We start from the raw sequence: 22,948 nt of genomic DNA, 5'->3' as shown, positions 1-22,948 counted from the left end.
GCGCTACGGTCGCCAGTTGACTTGACATTTTGTGAGGATCAGCAAACGTAGGTGAATGTTGTGAAATATTTTGATTTGGAGTTGGATTTTGTGTTCCCTTTCGTTTGAAATAGTGATTTGGGACGAATTGGAGGATTTGTGACAATGGCAATGTGAAGCACGCCGAGTAAGGTGAGGAATTTTTGCGAAAAAGCTGATGTTCAAGTAGTGTCACTATAATTTGCGTATAAAGGAATTGACCCGTGCTAGAAATTTCGCTGGTTGTGTTTTTGGGGCTGTTTTTGCGCCAGTTTGTGGTTCTCCACGCGCGTTATTGATTGGCAGTTGTTTAAACAATTGTTATTGGTTACAGGAATCTGGAGCTTGAGCCCTTCGGGTGTGAAAGGTCGCATTAAAGGTACGTGCAATTGGTGACCTTTGTCCCGGTTTTTCCGGAAAATAGCCCAACACCTGGAACATTGTTCTCGTGACATTTCGCGGACGCATTCTCACGGCAACGCAACGTGTAAAATTCTTTGTTTAAATCCATTAAACTCAACGTCATTCGGTCTGTTCATGTGCCTGAATTCAACACGAACACTCGGATTTGTTGCGAACAAAGGGCGTGAGTATCTTGAGCTGTTTTTTTCGACGACGGTTGTCGCAATTTGCACTTTCGTCCCGTTCGAGTCAAGTTTATTTTGGCTGGGCAATGACCCTCACCGAAATAAGTTTCCTAATACTTGCGATGGGAAGTCGCACGAGGGATCATTGTTGGCAGCTTTCACACACCATTTCACAATCTTGACGAAAAGTCTTCAAAATGCGAAGAAGTGGGCCTTTGGATGGCCACCTTGAACCATTTCATTGCGGTCAGGTGCGCGAAAATACTAGCAATTTCATTTCGGCGAGCAGTAACTGGAACGGTTTTATTTAACTATGAAATTACTGTTCTTTGCGTCATTTGAGAAAAGTTTTCTTCTAGTCGTGGAACATTACCCTTAAAATATGAGGTTAACGTTCAGACAATCACGTTTCATTATTTAAACCAGTTATTTACTTAACGTATTGATGATATCTTGTCACGTGCTTCGGAAACGCGAATCAAAATGATTGGGATTCGTTTGAATAAAAAATACTGCTGGTATTAACAACTTCAAAGGTTTTTTATTATGTAATAGTACAAAGTGATGGACTGCCAGCGAATGATGCAATTTTTGTTGTGAAAATTGATAATAAAAAATGTACTTGGAGTAGTATTTTGTTAAAGTAGTTTTTGGAAAATTTGAGAGGAACTACAGATTATTTCTTTTAGGTCGTGTTGAAATTGTTATCAATTTTTTTATTGTGCAATCATAAATAACCAACGTTCTAAATTTTGGTGTGTAATTGATATTACATGAAAAGTTGCATTGTGACTTGTAAAATTTAGCTTGAATCACTCGAAAAATTGCCTGTGAGTCACGAGATACCTAAATCATTAATACGTAGGTATTAGCGGTCAAAAACTGAATAATTTCATACATTTTTTATATTATCTTTATTGAATATTTCTGTACTTAGTCAGCGTCTTAACAATGATCAAACAAGATTTGAAAGATCATTGCATTGTGTTATGATTACAATTATTTATCTATGTATTGAATATTCGACGTTTGAGCGATACACGTGTACTTTCAATGAACTTTGAGTTGTAATTTTTTAATGATTTTTTGGCGTTGTAAATTAAAAATAACATTTCTTCATAAATTATTTACAATATGTTTTTTTTCATACTAGTGCATGTATTACAATAGATACTTGAATACTTTTTTATATTATGATTGTGTACGTTTTTATGTCACTGTAATCAGAATTTTATTGTCTATTCAAGTTACTAATGAAGTAATGAGTAATGATATTTATTGCTTGCTGTTATTGATGCATTTCGTATTTAGATACTTAAATAATACTGTGTAACACAGAAAATGTTCACCTTTTTTAAAATTTTTGTATGCATATTACATATGCACTTTTTATGCTCAAGTGTCGGTCCTTCAAATTTTATTGCAAATTATTTTTCATCCGTAAGAACCATTCAGTAAGCAGGCATGGATGGCTGGATTTTTTAAACAAAATTTTGGAGCATTTGCATAGTGCCATTAATTGTTCTGTTATTCTCTAATTTGTGTTTTTTTCGTTACACTTAACCAAGTTTGACGTTATTTGTTTTTTTTTTTCATTAATAACGTAACAATAAAAGATTAAATTAGGCTTAATTGTAAATTGTCAATTCCAATTTTTTAGCGTAGGCTGATATTAGAAATGAATTGCGACCAAAAATGTATTCAGAAAGACGTATATTTTTAATAAACACTAACATTTTAAAATTTTCACTTTTTGTTACAGTGTAATTTGTGACCAGTATTTAATAACTTTGGCTTAATATTTTTCCAAGATAATTTATTTAGTTTTCGTGCGAACAAGTAATATGGTTGGTTGCTAATTTCATGGCTTATTAAAGCGGTTTACCACAACTTTATTATTTATTACATATGTGTTTAGTGTATACTTTGTCTTGCATGGTAAACTATAGTTAGGAACGTTTTTCTTTATGAAAAGTAGGTATCATTAATCATTATCAAGCAACTATGGTGGATTCATCTACTCGGAAAACGATTTTGCATATTATAATAATATGATGATAATGATTGTTTTTTTTGCGAAAGTGTAGTCGCAATTCCTGTTCAAGAACAAGTCTTTATTTGGCACACAAAACATAGAATACTGAAGGTTCATTCTATAAATTCAGCTTTTTTTTCAGGTTGAAATACCTGGCCTTGGTTTATATTGGTTTATTTTTTAAATTAAACAGATTAGGTATGTGTCCGGATTTTGCCAAAATGTTAATTTTTAATTTTAATTTTCATCGTTAGGTTAAGCACAAACTGAATAAATAAAAGCGTAATTGAAAAAATTTGATGTGGCTTGAATTTATTTGTTAGTAAATGTATAACAGTAATGAAAGTGACTCATATTTAATCATGTTTGTCTCTAAATGGTCCATTTTATTCTGACATGTCAGGTGGTTATTGTTAAGATAATTTTTCACTGAAATGTTTGTCAACGGTTGATAAAAACAAGCATGTGTTTTATTTCATTTATTTATTTATTACTTAGAGAGTATCTAATGCGAACGAACTTTACATACTGTTTGTGGATTTTTTTTTTTTGGTAATTGCTAATTTTAGAAATTCAGCTGTTTCAATAACATGCAGGAACGTCAGTTATATCTAAAGTGCGCCACTGTTTGCGTAAATATGTACAAGTGGAAAAGACAATTTTACTTTGTGCTAAATAATTCTAATGTTTTGAAGAAATTGAAACGTTACATGAAATTGCACAAATGTTTTTGCTTTCAACAACTGTTTTCAATATCTCTGTTTCAACATTTTGTATAAAATGTAACAGTTTCAACAGCAAAATAAAATGGGTCGAACAATAAACCAAAACCTATGTAAAATAAGTCTCCAACAAGGTTAAACATAGTGGAGTTTATTGCAGCACTAAATATCGATTTGTAAAGAAAGGGGGATTTTATTATAATACATCGTCGATCAACTTGTTAACTCTTTTCGATAGAAAAAATATATAGGTTTACGGTTAATTGTTACTGCCAACCGGCCTAGAATATTTTTTAAATATCCGGTACTATTTTTCTTTTGTTCTAAATTAGCTGATTAAAACTGTTTACTCATCTAAACATAGCTTTCTATGTTATAACAAGAGAAAATATTTAAGTAAGTGAAAGCAAATAAATTTTCTTCTAAATTAGTGATAAAGTTATTTCTGTCGAGGTGGATTGAATATTTTGTAAATTAGTTGGGAGAATTGCTTTTTATCTTAATTAAATGTTAGTTCGTCTGTATTACATCCGCCAGTTTAAATTAAATTTTAAACAACTTAACCTGAAATTGGTATTATTCCACCTCGTTAAAATTAACCGGACCAATGCCGGTTAAACCTCCTAAATCACCTATTTTCATTTAAATTACCATTCAATCTGTTTGTGCTTTCGTTTCGATAAGAGTACATGGATTATTGTATGAATAATTGAATAGTATTCGCATCTCGGGATTGTAAAATTGCTGTTTGTTTCATTCATATTAAATCCGCGCCAGTGATTGTATTGAAGGCGTTGTTTGCATCCCTCACCTTGTCCCACCCTTTGAATAAAATAAATAAAATGATATGAAAGCAATCAATAATGCGACTTTTCGCTCTAGCAACTATATCGATTACCATGGCGATTAAGCTGATAAAAATTGAAGGCTTTATTTATAAATAAACACAAAAATGGGTTTGTTTGAAGAACAATCCAAACATTGCATAACAATTTGAGTATCTCAAACAAAACGATTTTATAGATAGCAGAATTTATCCCAAGAATCATGTTTATGTAACCGTTAGAGCGTTCAAAGCGCAATTTTCCAGTGAAAGTCGAAGAGACGAAAAGAAATTAACAGCAAATGCCGCGACGTCGTCGTGAAAGTTATTTTTATTGGCGTAGCACGCGTCGAATTCGCTTCAAGGAATTAATTTCTAATTAAGTGAATATAACGATGATTAAAAATTTAATAAGGGGATGTTCATTCGTCGGCTAGTTTCTCTCCGGTCCCGGTACGAAACAAATGAGCCAAATGAAAGTTTTATTTATAAATAACCGATTCCAGAGCCAAGAATCCCACCAAATTACCACCATCACATAGAAAATTGCGCAGTGACTCATGAAAAATCGCGCGACTATTTTCGATTCTATGTAAATTCGCACATGTTTGCGTGTAAATTTTATGACACATGTATAGTGGGTTGATTTGTAAACAAACAGAATTTTTGAAGGTTGCTATTCTTTGTTTTGGTGTCGGGTGTTGATCTCGTCGTTTTCAAAAATGCGATTTGACGACTTAAAACGCGGATCTACAGTTACGTAACGGGACTTTTTCGTGATGATTGGCCATCGTCGGAAGACGATGCATCAGTGATTTTGTCGTTTGAAGAGATTTTTTGTCGTAATTTGGGTCGATGGAGTCGTGAAAGTCGGAATGTTAAATTTTTGTTAAAATGTTTCCTAAACATTGCACCATTTCCTAAAGATGCGTCAATATTTTCTTAATTGGACGATTAAACCCCGGTTTATTTATCTATTAAGAAAAGATGTATCAGGTAGGTAAATATTTTTTTAATTTTGACATTAATTCTCATGTATCCATTGTTGGTGTGTAAAAAACTTGCGCTGAGAGTCATGTTTTTGTACCGAAGTCTTTATATCAAAGGAAATTGCCACATTGCGTAGGTGGTAATAAATAACTTTCTTGCATAATCTTTTAACTTCAATCTTGTAAACATTGATGATTTTTTGTGATGATTTATTTTGAGAAGGCGAGCATCAAAGACGAAGCAATTTTTAGATGTATGTAAGAAATTAACAGTTTTGAATAAATATTGGATGGAATACCGTGCTTATTAATGAGGAAACGTAGAAATATTTTCCATATTTAATTGCACAATTGGAAACACTTTCAAAGGAAATGACAATTCTATTTACATACAACTTCTGGAACATATTCATTGCGGAATGAGTTTATCTTATCATGCGAATCGTAAATATTATGTTTTTATTGAAACAGCTAGAAACATCTAGAAATATGAAAATGTCCATAACTATGTGTCGTTAGTTAACGCATCCTTTATGATTTCTCAGGTACACAAAGGTGCAGTTGAGAATTGTTTTGTCTCGACAAAGAAATCTTTATTTGAAAGATGACTTTAAAGTGCATTTCCTTGAAAATTTTGCTGTACAGAATAAGGTTTCAAATGTACTACCTACATTTTAGCAAATTATTTATGAAAATAAAAGTGTTTTAAATCGTATAATTTGTTAAAATCGCGCGTAAGCAATGGAAAAATCTGCAAATTATAATAAGCTATAAAAATATTGCATAATTGGGACGGTATAATAGAAAGGTGGCATTAGCTCTTTTCTGTCATAATCTTCACACATTAATTTTTAAAACAATATGATATTAAGACTTGGCGCATTTTTATGAAAAGTAATCTTGAAGGCGGATAATGCGGATTTATTATATTCTTTCTGCTTGTTAGCAGAAAAATAACTATATTTTTGTGTAAGCTTCCGGAAATACGGTATACGTATCTTGTCTCAGGTTGGCTAGAATTTTTCTTTTTGTATTTTGTGTAAACAGAAGGTGTAGTAATGGTGCAATACTTGTATTGTACTTTTGCTAAGTTAATTCAAAACTAAGGCAATTAAATATTAAACCATCTATTAATACCATAGTGGAGACAATCCGTAACAAGTTGTTGCCCCCTTTGTTTAAGAAGCAATCTCTATTTATTTCTAGTTGAATTGCTCATTTGCTACCTGTAGCATCTCAAACGTGCCATAGACTCCCTAAGTAGAACGACCGTTTGAATTTTTAACGTCAGTCTTACCTGTTCTAAATCACCTACAATAAAACGTTATCTCCGATTTCAGATGGCAGATCCTGATCCTGAGACGTTGCTGGAATGGCTAAACAGCGGTCTGGGCGACGAGCGAGACATGCAGCTCATCGCCCTCGAACAACTATGCATGTTACTTCTCATGTCCGACAATGTAGACCGCTGTTTTGAAAGGTATTTCAATAAAAAAAATTGTAGGTTTTGTTGATAATTAAATGATTATAGTTGCCCTCCTCGGACGTTTCTCCCAGCCCTCTGTCGCATTTTCCTCGACGAGCAGGCCCCCGAAAACGTCCTCGAAGTAACGGCACGCGCCATCACTTACTACCTGGACGTCTCGGCGGAATGCACACGTCGTATCGTCGCCATCGAGGGTGCCGTCCGTGCCATATGCAATCGTCTCGTTGTCGCCGAACTCTCATCTCGAACGAGCAAAGATCTAGCCGAACAATGCGTCAAAGTACTCGAGCTCATCTGCACGCGTGAGGCCGGTGCCGTGTTTGACGCGGGCGGTCTCAGCGCTATACTTCCCTTCATCAGAGACAATGGAAATCGAGTACATAAGGATACGCTCCATTCGGCCATGGCCGTAGTCTCCAGATTGTGCACGAAAATGGAACCAGCCGACGTGCAATTACCCACATGTGTGCAAGCCTTGAGCACGCTTCTGAGGCACGAGGATTCGCACGTGGCCGATGGAGCGTTGCGGTGTTTCGCTTCGGTGGCTGATAGGTTTACACGGAGAGGTGTTGATCCTGCACCTTTGGCCCAACACGGTTTAGTAAATGAGCTTTTGAGTCGATTGTCGAACGCTGCGGGTCCTTCAGTGGCGACCGGTACGCAGAATACGTCGGGTAAAGCATCATCAACAACGAACGCTACTGCCGCCGTACCAGACGCTAAAGCAACAGCAGCTTCAGTATCAACAATCATCAGTTTATTGTCCACCTTGTGTAGAGGATCACCTGCGATAACACACGTAATCTTGTTACTACAGTGACGTGATTTGCTTGATTGATGTTTTAAATTTCAGGATTTGTTACGTTCGGAATTACCCGATGCTATAGAAAAATCACTTAAAGGCGACGAACGTTGCGCTTTGGATTCGATGCGACTCGTCGATTTACTTCTAGTTTTATTGTTTGAAGGCCGTCGAGCTTTAGGCAAATCAGGTGGTGCTACCACCTCAGGACAACTCTTGCCAAGGATGAGACGAATGGATCCGGCAGCTGAAAAATCACACCGACAACTTATCGATTGTATTCGGTCGAAAGACACAGATGCACTCATCGAAGCTATAGAATCGGGAGGAGTCGAGGTAAAGACGAGTGGCCAAAAACACTAAACTTTATTTTTAATAAATACACGACACAATAATAAGAATATTTTAATTTTGCACAATTTATTTTGATTTTTGGCTCGAGAACGTGCTAAATAGTTGACCTAGTTTACTGATTTTTCATTCCGGTGTTATTAAATCGAAGTTTTTATTCTATCTGCGTGTTTAAGCGATTGAAAAAGACAATTCTGGTATTATAAGTGATCGATTCGTTGACTGAAAATTTGCATGATTGGAAAAACAAAACTAACTGAAATTCGGTGATTTTTTGAATTATTTTTATTGTAATTTTGGAAAATAATCGCGGTTTTGGATGATTTTGCTTGGATTGTAAAAATTGGTTGATTTTAGATGATTCTTTTCTCAGAAATGGCAAAACTCGCTGTAGAAAACCTGCCATCACTCTACTCAGGTGCCGGGAACGAAGATTTAAGCATCAAGTTTAGCACTTGATTCAGACGATTCATTCACAAAACTTTCTGTCCAAAAAATCTGAAACGACAATTCAAATACAGTTTTGTTGAAATTAGTTGATTTTAGATAATTTATTGTTCATAAATTCGCTGTAGAAAACCTGAAATCGGTTTACCCTACCGATGACAACTACGATTTGAGCACCAATTGTGTTGAAATTGTGTTGTGTTCAATTTTGGACTCTGTCTTGTCCAGAAGTATCAACATAACGTCCGAATGATCTACTTTTGTAATTTTTCAAACCGTCGTGAAAGTTTTTAGCCCTGAAAGCGTATTTTTAAGTACATTATTTTCAAACCAACTCAGCGATTTCTTGGGTAATGAGTAATTTTTTACGAAATTTTTGGTGAATAATTGCGTTCATTGATTTTTCGGTTCTAAAATTTTACAAAAACTGCGTATTTATATCAATAATGGGCCTAAAACACTCGGAAAATGCAAATTTTGAACTAATTTTGAAATTTCTCGGTTTTACAGGAAATTTAATGAAACAACTGCGTTGCTAACTCACACGGAGGGCAAAATAATGTACTTTTTGACCCAATTTAGTATTTTTTTCGGCTGGTTTTTGAGAAATTTGGTCACATAATTACGGTTTTAAAGGTGAATTGCCTGGACAAGCCAAAACTAAATTCGGCTTATTTTGAATTAATTTTCTTAAAATAATAGCGTGTGTCATTGAATAACTTGCTGAAATGTTCGAAAAACGTAAAAATATAAATTTTTGATTTTGTATAAACAAAACCTCACGTATTTGCTCAAAAAAGATAAAAATAACACCATTTTTAACCCAATTCGACAAATTTGACGCAATGTGCATGTTCTTGCAAAACATGACTCTAATATCGACCTCGTGAAGGCCTAGCGAGTTAAAGTTTTGCGGTTAAAAATTTACTGAAATGTAATAATAATAATAATAAAGTGTCCTTATTTAAAATAATATTATTTGTGTCTTAAGGTATGGTATTGACGAATTATATTCAACTTGCTAAGAATTGAACGAAACAAATTATTTTTTTTAACAATAGGAACCAGCCAAATTATTGTCTCGCTTTTTAGTTGTTTTTTTTTAGTCAAAACGCGTGTCGTGTGTTTAAAATTAGGAAGATGGTGCTTTTTGTAAGATTTGTATGTTTCTAGGTGAATTTTATGGACGATGTTGGTCAGACGTTGTTGAATTGGGCGTCGGCGTTCGGAACGCAAGAAATGGTCGAGTATTTGTGTGATAGAGGTGCTGATGTTAACAAAGGACAAAGGAGTTCGTCGTTGCATTACGCGGCGTGTTTCGGTCGTCCTGCGATAGCTAAAGTGTTGTTACGTCATGGTGCTAATCCAGATCTGCGCGACGAAGACGGTAAAACACCTTTGGATAAAGCTCGAGAACGGGCCGATGAAGGACATCGCGAAGTGGCGGCAATTTTACAATCACCCGGTGAATGGATGATTCCGATCGATAAAGATCGCAATCGAAAATCCGAATCGGACAACGATGACAATATTGAACCGCGTGGCGATCCTGAAATGGCCCCGGTTTATCTAAAAAGACTCTTACCGGTGTTTTGTACGACGTTTCAATCGACAATGCTAGCGTCCGTTCGTAAGGCTAGTTTAGGATTAATTAAAAAAATGATACACTACATTCTACCTAGTTTACTGGAGGAACTTTGCAACAATGAATCTAGTCCAAATTTCGGAACGCAACTAGTTGAAGTGATTGCAACGGTTTTGGATAATGAGGTAGGTGGATTTTTTGGGTGCGTGACGGTGTTTGGTTGTGGTAAATAGAAGGAAAGGGGTTTGGGATTCTAGTAGTCAGGTTGCCTGATGGTGGCGCATTTTACAGATGACTTATTGCTGGCCCAACACTCATAAAACCATCACAGCACCCTTCAGTTTATTAGTGCGCACGATGCGTGCTTTGGTGCATGATAGGCGTGTTATTCCGTATCCCTCTCTGGTCAGTTTTATTTTTTAATCCCCACTAATTTTTTCTTGAGTTTATGTTTGGTTTTCCCACAGTTTTCCAAATAATACCTAATCACATAACATACAGCATGCTAACAGAAACGGATATTGCGCATTTCATTTTAACCAAATTGTGGTAGAACTTCCAAACATGCCTAACTCACTCTCTTTCTCTATTTCTCTTTTCACCTGTATGCATTTTTGTATCCCCATTTTTTCATTGCTTTTGCTTTATTTGTTTCAATCAGTTGCCTATGAAAAATACACACGAGTCAGAACGATTTCCTCTCTCTTGTGTATTTTGCAATAAAAAAAACAAAAACAAATTGTGTTGTTTTTAACGTGCATGTACAGTGGGATACTCGGTAGTCATTTTGAAAAGTAAAGATTATCTCCACAGTAAATTGAGTGAAATAACTGTCGTAATGCTCGAAAATGTGCAATTTTCTTTAGGATGACGAAGACGGCCACCTGATCGTTCTCGCCATTATCCAAGACTTGATGGCTAAATGCCAGGAAATATTCCTGGATCATTTCGCGCGTCTCGGAATCTTTTCAAAGGTCCAAGCTTTAGCCGGCCCTCCAGAAGTGCAAGAAAACGAAGAGAACGAGCAACAGACGACCGAAGGTGAGTTATTTTTCCATACTTGGCGTTTTTGTTCCTCCCTCGGTCAGTGTTAATTTTCTCTTGTTAGAAGTTACCGAGCAAAGTCATGTGGAAGATGCCAAAGAAATTTTACCAGGTAAAGCCTACCATTGGAGAGATTGGTCAGTGTGTCGAGGTCGAGATTGTTTGTATATTTGGTCAGATGCGGCCGCTCTCGAACTGTCAAACGGTTCGAACGGTTGGTTTCGTTTCATACTCGATGGGAAACTGGCGACGATGTATTCGAGCGGATCGCCGGAAGGTGGTGCTGATACTTCCGGTAAGTAGCGGAATAGGTTCCAGGTTATGATGCACTTAAATACGAACAGCATGATGTTGTTTTTAGAGATATTTTCTTTGATTGAATCATTTGATAAGCTTGGAGTAATTTTTTTAAATTATGCGGCTTTTAGAATATCATATACATCATCACGAAATCATTCTGATTAGTCGAAGCTATATACAGTTGCTTTTTTATTAGACATTGTTCCGGATTTTTTGATCATATCATGTACTTGCTAATTTGCATTGTTAATATTGCTGAGTGGTAACACAAGTGATTGTTGATTTGTTTGTCTTCAATAGGCAAAGGACGAGCCGCAGACACACTCACGACCGAAGGTAAGACAGCTTCATTTTATACGGAAAACACAGTCGCCTAATAGTCGCTCACCGCTTCGCCTATTTGCCAATTTCGTTCTTTTATCTGTTACTTTGCTCTCATATGGTCGATTTTTTTCTTTAATTTTTTGTCATCATGTAGGATCTATACTACATTAAATGCTTTGCATCTTTGCTCATTTTTCTACTGTGTGTCACTGTTTTAAAATACTAAGCCATTTGGATGCATTCCGTTAGACTAACAATAACCATTTAAAACTTCAGAAAATCGAGGCGAATTTTTGGAAAAGTTACAACGGGCCCGTGCTGCTGTCAGAAGTAACGTCAGTTCGATACCCATTTTATCAAAGCCGGGACCTACGCGTTTGGTTGTGGGCAACTGGTCATTAACGTCACGAAAAGATGCAGAAATTCACATCCATAATTCCGACGGCCAACATCAAACTACGATTTTAAGAGAAGACCTTCCCGGTTTTATTTTTGAGTCAAACAGAGGCACTAAACATTCATTTACAGCGGAGACTAGCCTAGGTAATGTTGTAATAACTAATCAAGGAAACAAAATACAGTGTTTTTAATAGGTCCCGAATTTTCCGCCGGTTGGACCAACAAGAAAGGTAAACGTCTACGCTCAAAAACCGAAGCCACAAAGATCAAAGTGAAATACCTGGCTCATTCGATATACGAACAGTATTTCCGTGCGGCTCAAGCTCAACCTCGAGGAGTAGTAGCGAAATTAGGCAACATTGTAGCTCAAATTGAACGCGCATGTCAAAAACAATGTTCCTACGGTAATAATCGTGAAGGTGGTAATTCCTGGAAGGAAATTCTAAGGAATGCACTCGATGATCTTACCCAAATTCTCGAAGACGACGGTGTTGTTAGCGCTTATGAATTGCACAGTTCGGGTTTAATTCAAGCCCTTCTATCGCTACTATCAACCAGTTATTGGGATCAAGGCTTAAAGTCGAGCAAAATGAACAAATACCAGAAACAAAGAGTGCAAGTCTTTAAACAATGTTTCAAAAGCAGGGCAAACGAGGAAAAGAACTCGATTCAGATTCTTGTACATAAATTAGTGGCGGTACTTGAAAGTATCGAAAAATTACCAGTTTATCTTTACGATTCTCCGGGGTCGGGGTATGGTTTACAAATTTTGACCAGACGTTTGCGATTTCGATTGGAGAAGGCGCCAGGTGAAAGTTCGTTAATTGATCGGACTGGTCGTGGCCTCAAAATGGAACCTTTAAGTACCGTAGCACAATTGGAGCGATACTTGTTGAAGATGGTGGCGAAACAATGGTACGACTATGATAGGAGTACGTTTCAATTTTTGAAAAAGTTACGCGAGAGTAAATACCAAACGTTTAAACATAGTCACGATTTTGACGAGAATGGAATTATTTATTTTATCGGAACGAATGGTAAAACTAGCTCTGAGTGGGTTAATCCGGCTCAGTATGGTCTAGTAACTGTGACGAGTTCTGACGGGCGTAATTTGCCATATGGTCGAGTTGAGGATATTCTATCGCGTGATTCATCAGCTTTAAATTGCCACACAAACGATGATAAAAAGGCTTGGTTTAGTATAGATTTGGGTCTTTATGTTATTCCAAGTGGTTACACGTTGAGACATGCAAGGGGATATGGACGTTCGGCGTTACGTAATTGGTACTTTCAAATGTCACGTGATGGAATCACGTGGACAACTTTATCCACTCATACTGACGATACCTCGTTGAATGATCCGGGTTCGACTAACAGTTGGCCGATCGAACTGTCGTCACCTGATGAACAAGGGTGGCGCCACGTTCGCATCCAACAAGCCGGTAAAAACGCATCCGGCCAAACCCACTATTTGAGTCTTTCTGGTTTTGAAATTTACGGTCAAGTAGTTGGAGTGTGCGAAGATTTAGGTAAAGCGGCTAAAGAAGCCGAAGCACATTTACGCAAACAGAGACGTTTGCTTAAGTCACAATTATTGAAACATATGACCGTTGGTGCTAGAGTCGTTCGAGGGATTGATTGGAAATGGCGAGGACAAGATGGGAATCCTCCAGGTGAAGGTACAGTCACTGGAGAACTTCACAGTGGTTGGATCGACGTCACGTGGGATCATGGTGGTTCAAATTCTTATCGAATGGGTGCTGAAGGTAAATACGACCTGAAGTTAGCGCCCGGCTATGATGTGGAAGCCACAACATCATCCAAAAACGCGACAAGTAAACCAAAAGACAGTAAAGATAAACAGAGTGTGTTAACTAGTCGCAAAAGTAGTTCAACTCCAAGTTTGCCCGAAGCAACCGATGTTAAGACATCGGTTGCGTCAACAGAACAAGCCGCCTCAGCTGATAATTTAGCGGCAAAGCAAGCTGCGGAAACGATCGCCGAAAGTGTGCTGAATATGGCACGAAACGAAGCTTTGGTTGCTGTCACTTCAGAATCTCAAGCCGCAAATAACGATTCGGAACTTTCGGTGGTTGTACATCCATTGAGAGACCCACACCATGACCTATCAACGATAAATAATTCGAGTGATTTGGCTACGATTGTCGAAAGTTTGGCACTGTCTGACACTAAACCGGCCACTGTCACAACACGACGACAAAATTCGGACGATCGACCGAACACATCCGAAAAAGCATCAATGGTCACAAGCAACTCAACTTCAAACCTAAATAAAAGTGGACACTCAAATCGATCAAAAATCAATAATAGTCAAGTGGCCGCAGCTGCAGCACAAACATTTGTCGAAGCCGTCGAAGCGTTAGATAAACTTCGCGAAGGTTCGGACATGTTACGTAACAACACGAATAATTTCCTGTCCGGTGAGTTACTACAAACCGCTTTGAGTCTAGGCCAGACTAGCCAACAATCAATAAGCTCTCTAAATACAGGTGTACGCATTTCGGTATCAGGTAATCCCGAAACCGATGAAGAAAAACCAGTTCGGAGGAAACCCGACGAACCATCAACAACTAAAGATCCATGCAGCGAAAAAGACGAAGTTACGAATAATGCCCGAAACACGAGTAATAACACAATCGTTGTGACAAACCCGATGAGTGTTAGTGTTCCAAATTTGACTTCGACAGAAGCCAATAGTCAAATCGAGCCAACTTCAACCGCTGGTCTTTTAGAAACGTTTGCAGCTTTAGCGAGACGACGAACTTTGGGTTCGGTCACCACGACGAACAGTTCGAACGCAAACCCGAATAATTCGGGCGCTATAACAAATTCCAACGCACAGAATAATCAGAATACGGGTTCTTTGTTTCCGAGAGGACCGAATTCGGTGTCGAGTTTGGTGCGGCTTGCTTTATCGAGTAATTTTCCTGGAGGTTTGCTTAGTACAGCTCAAAGTTATCCTAGTTTATCATCGAGTAATAACACAGCAGCTCAACAAGGGGGAATTTCGACGACTGCAGGGACGGTGCAAGGGTTGAGTCAAGCGTTGACGATGAGTCTAACGTCGACGAGCAGCGACAGCGAACAGGTGTCACTTGAGGATTTTTTGGAATCGTGTCGTGCGCCGACGCTTCTTGCTGAGTTGGACGACGATGAGGAGATGGGCGATGAAGATGATAACGACGATGATGAAAATGAAGACGACGCCGATTATGACGAAGTCATGGTTTCGAGGAATTTGTTGTCGTTTATGGAGGAAGAAGGGTTTGAAACGAGTTCAAGGCCGAGTAAGAGGCGATCATGGGATGATGAGTATGTGCTGAAAAGGCAATTTTCGGCTTTAATTCCCGCGTTTGATCCGAGACCGGGAAGGACTAACGTCAATCAGACTACAGGTATGTTATTATTTTTTACAGGACATTTGCTTGAACCATGATGTAAAATTACATTAACACTACAAGAGATTCTTTAAAGGATTCTGATTGATTAACTCGTCACTGTTTTTATAAAATGACTTTTCTCGCCTGGAATTTGTCAAGTTCAAATGATTCCCGTTTTGAACGCTACAGTTTCGGGCACATTTGTCAAACTCTGTCTTGTGTATCTTGTTTTGTTGTTTTCATTGGTTTTGTTTTGGATCATTAATTAATTAGCACAATAGCAACTCCCAAAACCGTGAATCTCCGTTTCAATGCATTATTTACAAAATATCCAGCAGGCGGGATTTGGATACATTTTATTAAGAAATATTTGACATACAACCCCACAAGATTGTTGAATTATTGTTAATTTGATGTGTATACTTCATTCGAATCTTTTAAAATTTAAATTCAGTGTTGTCAACAGGCACAGTATTTCTGGATCAGTCTGTAGATTAGATTTTTCAATAAAATAAAATAAACAAAATTTAAATAATCATCTGGTACACTAAATTGCCTACAAGTCTTAAAATTTGTTTAGATATTTTATCGGGTATAAACTGTTCGGAAAAAACTTAGGTATTTAATATACAGGGTGTAACGAAAAGATGGGGACAACGGAATCAGTTTTTTTCTTATTGTAAAATAGATACTACCTATCAATAATTTAACACATTTTGGGGCATGTTTTTATTATACGTTATCTGAATGGCTTAATTATTCAATTTATTTAAAATTTATTATTTTTGTCTCTCATAAAGTAGTATTCACAGTTGTGAATTTAAAAAAAAAATCGATTTTAACCCAATATAACTAATTAAATTACACTGTCGTTTTGTAAAATTTAACTGTTACAACATTAAATAATAATTTACTCAAAAACAGCAAAAAATGTGTGTGGTAACAAAATAAGTAAATGATTAAAAGCATGAGTCACCTGTACTATCTCAAAAATTAAAACTGATAGAAAAAATCTTTTGGCAGTTTTGAAATCATCGACCAACAATTACTTCATAGTAAAAAATCAGAGATAACTGTCAACTAATTGGCGACACTTGACACTTTTTAAATTATACTTTTATTCCAAAATCATGATCATGATGCAATAATTTATCATATAAAAATTGTTTAAAATTAATGGCCGTTTCGAATAAAAAATTGGTGCCGCTTGGATGACAAAAATATAGCTTTGAACGTTTAATGTTGTTAATAAGTACTTTACCATAACCAAAAAAAAGCAAAGGAAATAGACCCAAAACATGTGGTTTTAATCGTAAATTATTTTTATTAAATTTCATGAAAAACTCTTATTCTATTAAGAAGTTATTAAAGAAAATCGAAAATATCTATAACTTTTAAACGGTAAGTTGCGCTTTATTTTGATCTGGGAAATATCTGGTTCTCTTTTGTCCCTGTCTTTACGTTACATACTGTATTCCACGGTATCATCTACATTTTGAAATTATACGTTTATAAAGATCATATTTTTTACTAGAAGATTTTGCTGATCATTTCACAGAGACTTTTTTAGTTTTTTTATTAAAAAAATTCACAACTCTAAAACGACACGTCTTATAACAAAGCGGTTTGTTCCATCGAATTCTACGGATTATTTTACGTATCACACTTAGGTTTGCCGATTGTTTGCCGTAATTGAGAAAATAAAAAAATTGAAAATTTTTCAGAGAAACAATATTTGGATTTTTGAAATTATTTGCCTAAAATTATAGTGGTCGTTTCACAGAGGCACTACAATCTAGAACGGCTTGCTAGTAGTTCTGTATTGTAATCTGTAATATACTTTTTCTGGTTTATGTGCAGTATAAAGTATAATTAAAAATTCTCTAAACTAAATTTTTCGGTGAATGGAAAATAAATACACGGGGAAAAATACTGCGTTATCGACTTACGCCTTAATCTCTGCTCCTTGCGAATTAACAATTCAATTTCATTCTCTTGCATAAAAAATGACAATTTTCTTTATTTACAATTAATGCAGATTTGGAAGTACCACCGCCTGGACAAGAAGAAAACGGTTCTTATTTAGAACACGAATTGTTGCCACAACCGAAATTGCAACTAGTGTTGAGGGGTCCAAATATGCCGGGAATTCCCGACGTTGAAATCGAATTAAACGATCCGTCTTGGACCATATTTAGAGCGGTTCAAGAGTTGATGCAAATGACCGAATTCGGTTCAAAACAAGAGAAACTGAGACGGATTTGGGAACCCACATATATGTAAGTTAATTCCATGCTAAAATGTTTCAATTATTTATTATTTCGTGTTTAAAGAATTGTATATCGCGAATTAAAAGACGATGGAACTTACGATTCGGAAGAGGGTCGTGCCACTCCTGTTGTCCTTTATTCCCGAAGTGGAAGTAGTTCAGTTGCTGGTACCACCCTTTCACCCAGTACTCCTGTTCCTGGAACACCATCAGTCTCAAATTGTACCGTCGAAGACGTCCTTCAGTTACTACGTCATCTTTTTGTAATCACAACAACAAAAGAGAACGATTTGAATTCGTTAGACAACAACATCGAAATCACTCCCGACCAATATACTAGCAAAAAGATCACAAACAAGCTATTGCAACAAATCCAAGACCCGTTGGTACTGTCGAGTTCTAGTTTACCGGCATGGTGTGAAGAGTTGAATCATTCGTGTCCGTTTTTATTCCCGTTCGAAACTCGCCACTTGTATTTCAATTGTACCGCATTTGGAGCGTCTCGAAGTATAGTCTGGTTGCAAACCCAGCGTGATGTCACAATGGAAAGGCAAAGAACCACGGGTTTGTCACCACGTCGCGACGAACCACATGAGTTTAGAGTAGGGCGTTTGAAACACGAAAGGGTGAAAGTTCCTAGAGGTGAAGAGATTCTGAGTTGGGCAATGCAAGTTATGAAAATCCATTCGGATAGAAAATCAATACTTGAAGTAGAGTTTTTGGGAGAGGAAGGTACAGGACTGGGCCCAACTTTAGAATTCTATGCTTTGGTCGCTGCCGAATTACAGAGGAGGGATTTAGGGATGTGGATTTGTGACGATGATGCCATTGATATGCAAGAAATTGTTGATCTAGGTGAGGGTGTTAAACCTCCCGGATACTACGTGCGGCGAGTGTCGGGTCTATTCCCTGCACCTTTGCCGCAAAATTCTGAAATTTGTGATAAGGCCGTTAAGTATTTCTGGTTTTTGGGCGTGTTTCTCGCGAAAGTTTTGCAAGATAATCGTTTAGTTGACTTGCCGTTGAGTCAGAGTTTCTTGAAATTGATGTGTCATGGAGAGATTCAGAACACAGTCAATGAACGGATTGGATTTGCGGGTGTTAAAAAATCGAGCGAGGATGATATTATGACTTCGAGTTTGATCTCGGAAGAGAGTGAGAAAGAGTTGGAGTTGGATCCGCCTAAAATGATTATTGAGGATAAAAAACCGTGGTATTTGAATATTCTCGGTGAAGAGGATCTCCATGATATTGACTACATCAGAGCGAATTTCTTGAAACAGATTAGGGAATTAGTGAAACAGAAACATAAAGTAATGCAAGATCATAATCTTTCGCCCGAAGCGAAAACACATCAAATACAAAATATGTGCTTGAATCACGCTTCTGGGCCTGTGCTCTTAGAAGATTTAGCTTTGACGTTCACATACGCGCCTAGTTCTAGTGCTTTCGGCTTTTCGGCTGTCGAATTAGTGTCGAACGGAGCCGATATTGAAGTTAATATAGAAAATATAGAGGAATATGCGGAATTGACAACGTCGTTCTGCTTAGATAAAGGTATAGCTAGACAACTCGAAGCGTTCCATAAAGGCTTCTGTACGGTGTTCCCTATGGAGAAGTTGGCTGCTTTTAGTCCAGACGAAATGAGGATTATGCTGTGCGGCGACCAGAATCCTCAGTGGACGCGTGACGATCTCATCAACTACACGGAACCCAAACTAGGATATACTAAAGACAGGTAAGTGAAGACATTATTTTTTGGTTTAGTTTCACAATTCAACATCAGATTTTTATTTTATAAGCTCTGTGAAAGTAATTTCTGGGCTTAAATATGTCTATGGGCCGGTTTACAGAACGTTTTAATCGCAATTAAATTTTTATTCGAGATTAACTTGACGTTTGTCGATGAAATTTAAATGGCAACTTATGTCGAATTAGTTAATCTGTGTTTAATTTGGAATTTAATTTTAATTTCTACTTCTGTAAATCGACCCTGTGTGTTGGATAATATTGCAAGTCAAAAACATAAACATTTTTTTATCTCACCAGAAAACAGTATAAATGCTTCTTGTATTCTTGTAAGAAAGAAGTAAAAATATAGTAAAAGCTTCATCGCTCAGTCAATATGATGGTCAGTGTTATTAAAGGACGTGATCATGAATTCGTACTAAAAAAATCGTTTTGTGCTTTCTGCACTATTGAATTTTCTCATTCATACAAAAGCTTTTTATTCCAATTTTTGAGGTAGTTAAATAAGCCTTCAAATAAAAATTTGGAGGATATGTTTGAATTTTCGAAATACGTTACTGTGAAATACATTGATTCAAACATTTTATTATCAAACGCTGAGAAAAAGGTAAAAAATTGAAAATAATGTGTTTGTTTCAAAATAAGATTGTTCAAAATACGTAAGAACTGGGAAAAATTGAAGTTGTAAAGCATAAAATTTTACATAAAAATCTTCTTTTGACATTTTCGTTAGCACTAGAATTAACAGAATTAGGGAATATTAGGGTGGTTAGATCTAAAGGAATGTTATGTCCAACTTCAAAAATCATAGAATAAAATTGGGAAACTTTTGTGTTTCCATCCTCGTATCTTTCTTTTGGATAAAACTGAAAACTTATTTTCTTGCAAAAGATTTCTCAATGATTCTAACATCTACACACAAGCTTTAGTCTTGACAAAAGAAACTGAGAACACTGCAGTTTTCTCGTAAAGCCTCATTCATGTTCGTGTGGTGAAATTTTCGTAATGCGAGAATCTTTTATTTTAAAAATTTAGTCCCCCTACAAAATCGAATTACCTTCATTTGCATGGGTTGGGAAATATAGCTACTCTGCATAGGTTGAGTTTAATGGACCCATAGGGTAAAATAATAGTTATTTATTTAATGAGTGGATGATAAACCACTCGTTTTCATTCGTGGTTTAAAAATCCACTCGTGAAATAAAGCGTCCGATTTACACAAAAACGAGTTGAATACAACATTTCATTCTTCGAAATAGACTCTGCAAGACTTAAAATTGCTTTAAATTTGTTAAAAATAATCTGACGTTTCGTACTGAGAAATGCCAAACAGTTGTCAAAATTTCCTTACACAGGAGAAAAACCGTAAATTTTGACAGTGTCGAAGAATAAAAAAATAATAAAATACCAATTTGACATATTCAAACTGCTTTTTTGATAAATGATTTAATAATTAATCAAATCAAACATATTTATTTGAAACAACTGAAATCAATCATTTTTTTAAAAAGATGAAAAATGCCACTCGTCTTGTCACCGTACGCAGGTAATTGTTTTTTTACCATGTTTGCTTAAAACCTTGTTACGAGTATCACATGGCTCAGAGGTCTTCGATTTTCTATAAATTTTGGAGTGACAATTATAGCGTTTGCATTGTAATCCTCTGCTGTATTTATTCTATTTACTTTTTTATACTATTTACTATGTTTGGTTCAATGGACCAATTTGTAGATGTTCATAGAAATAAAAAAATTAAGATGCGTTCTACGGCTTTTTGCAGTATACATAACTCATCTGTAAACATTTAGAAATACATATAAATTTCTTTAGATTTTTTCTGCCATAAATAAAAATTGTATCGAGAATTATAAGCAACGTTGAGTCCATTGGATCCACACCTATGCAGATGAGGGTTAAAATGAAGCTAATAAATAAGTTTTCCTCAATCCCACGTTGGTAAATTATACTTAAAGGCAACAATAATGGAAAGTAAAACATTCTAAGAGATTTAATCCAAAAACAAAAAGACGATTTTCCGCAGCAGGTCACTTTTCATGTTTGGGAGCTACACCATTCGTTTGCATTTACAAACAATTTAAATTTACCAAGAAAATTCATAAATTTATACTCATTGCAGCATGTGGAAAGTCAGTTTATTGTTGCAATAATTTATAATTCTCTAATTGTGTTTCGTTAACAGTCGGCATTTTGTTGTTTTTTTTTCTTTGTTTCAAATATTAAAAAAGTGACTTTGGTACTAAAATATAGATTATTATAATACTTGTAACAAGAAATAATCCTTACTCCAACGCATGTATTTTGCGTTTAAACTGATGTGTTGTGTGATAGAGTAGTTGTGATTGGAATAAAATTGCAGATGACCAATACGCTTAATTGTTTACAGCCCTGGTTTTCTGCGGTTTGTCAACGTGTTGGTGGAAATGTCCCCCGAAGAAAGGAAAGCGTTCCTCCAGTTTACGACCGGGTGCAGTTCGTTACCTCCTGGTGGTTTGGCAAATTTGTATCCGAGGCTGACCATAGTGCGAAAAGTGGATGCTGGCGAAGGCTCATATCCCTCTGTTAATACCTGTGTCCATTATTTGAAGCTACCTGATTATCCCACTGAGGAGATTTTGCGACAGAGACTTTTAGCAGCTACTAAAGAAAAAGGATTCCATTTGAACTAGAAAACAAATGCTGCTAACTAAATTTGTACCTTTTAAATTAATGTTTCTTTTAGGGTAAAAGTATAAAGAGATATAAAAAAGAGTACTGAGACTTTTTTGTATTGTTTATATTATTAATTCTGATATTTTCGTAGCAAATTATCAAGCTGTACACTTTTAAAAAGTACACTATTTTTCAGCAACACTTGTTAACGAAGCTGCTAGTGCATCTTTAGTGATATCTTGAAAAATAGAGAATTTATGACCAAATTTCATCATGATACGTGACGATTTTTTATTTATTGTGATTCATTAATTTGCAATACATTTACTGAATATTTAATTATTAGTGCATAGGGCACTGGGTATTTATGGTTTAGAGTTAATTTTGCTTACTACTCACAGCGTAACTTACAGTAGAAAATGTCTGTATGTATTGATGTTAAATTCAATGTTATTACTCCTAATAAACTACTTTAAATTCTACTCTCGTTTTTGTTTGCCATATACTGCCGATCGATATTTTGGTTGAATTCACAATTTTCTTGTGGGAACATGCAAATTTTTTAGACAGTTGTTTATTTATTTATTACTTGCGCAATTATTAATGCTCGGTTTGCGGAACATTTTTTTATCGAATCAATAACTATCGGTTTTATGACTTTAAGCAATAACTTTAGAATGAATTGGTCCGATTGACAAGTTATAAGAAATCTGATAGATGACCTCAGTATTTGTAGCATTTCTCTCTCAAAACTCGTTAAAAACGTATCAAAATTTACGTTATGTAGTTTTTTGCGACGGATTTTTTGAAATTTTTCCTTAATCGCTAGCCACTTCTTTAAAATTTTAAATTGCACCTCTACTTTCTTAAACATTTTCGGAAAGGGAAAAAATTGTGTATCTAACTGTCAAAGAAAAAAAAATTGTTTTTTAGTTAAGGGTGGTTAT

The 22,948-nt window shown here is 36.0% G+C and overlaps 1 protein-coding gene and 1 non-coding gene across 9 annotated transcripts; both read left to right on the top strand.

Annotated features, from left to right (window-relative positions):
- The first annotated feature begins 30 nt into the window (after nt 1-30).
- Nucleotides 31-22,483, top strand: Ufd4 (Ubiquitin fusion-degradation 4-like). 8 transcript variants are annotated; one of them, XM_064359097.1, is made up of 15 exons: nt 31-171; nt 353-397; nt 6,515-6,654; nt 6,706-7,459; nt 7,514-7,798; nt 9,434-10,030; nt 10,137-10,250; nt 10,712-10,886; nt 10,954-11,184; nt 11,490-11,525; nt 11,790-12,056; nt 12,107-15,328; nt 17,352-17,592; nt 17,647-19,320; nt 21,736-22,483. In XM_064359097.1, the coding sequence occupies exons 3-15, from the start codon at nt 6,515-6,517 to the stop codon at nt 22,016-22,018; spliced, it is 8,019 nt and encodes a 2,672-aa protein (XP_064215167.1). In that variant the 5' UTR covers nt 31-171; nt 353-397; the 3' UTR covers nt 22,019-22,483. The 8 variants fall into 8 exon arrangements, with proteins under 8 accessions (XP_064215167.1, XP_064215168.1, XP_064215171.1 ...); XM_064359101.1 differs by lacking the exons at nt 31-171; nt 353-397 and adding an exon at nt 5,040-5,181 and having other exon boundaries at nt 12,107-14,866; nt 14,921-15,328; XM_064359102.1 differs by lacking the exons at nt 31-171; nt 353-397 and adding an exon at nt 5,041-5,181 and having other exon boundaries at nt 12,107-14,353; nt 14,423-15,328.
- Nucleotides 6,764-6,825, top strand: Mir11650 (microRNA mir-11650). Its single transcript, NR_161912.1, has one exon. It is a non-coding gene; the product is annotated as a microRNA mir-11650 (primary transcript).
- Nucleotides 22,484-22,948: the final 465 nt, after the last annotated feature.

The sequence above is a fragment of the Tribolium castaneum genome, chromosome 9, assembly GCF_031307605.1.
Source record: "Tribolium castaneum strain GA2 chromosome 9, icTriCast1.1, whole genome shotgun sequence".
NCBI lineage: Eukaryota > Metazoa > Arthropoda > Insecta > Coleoptera > Tenebrionidae > Tribolium > Tribolium castaneum.
The sequence above is the reverse complement of the archived record's forward strand: the minus strand, read 5'-3'. Positions and strand labels throughout refer to the sequence as shown.

Coding starts and splice junctions, on each gene's coding strand:
- Ufd4 (XM_064359096.1), top strand. Junction 7,460..7,513: donor GATCACCTGCGATAACACAC/GTAATCTTGTTA, acceptor TTTAAATTTCAG/GATTTGTTACGTTCGGAATT. Junction 10,031..10,136: donor CAACGGTTTTGGATAATGAG/GTAGGTGGATTT, acceptor CGCATTTTACAG/ATGACTTATTGCTGGCCCAA.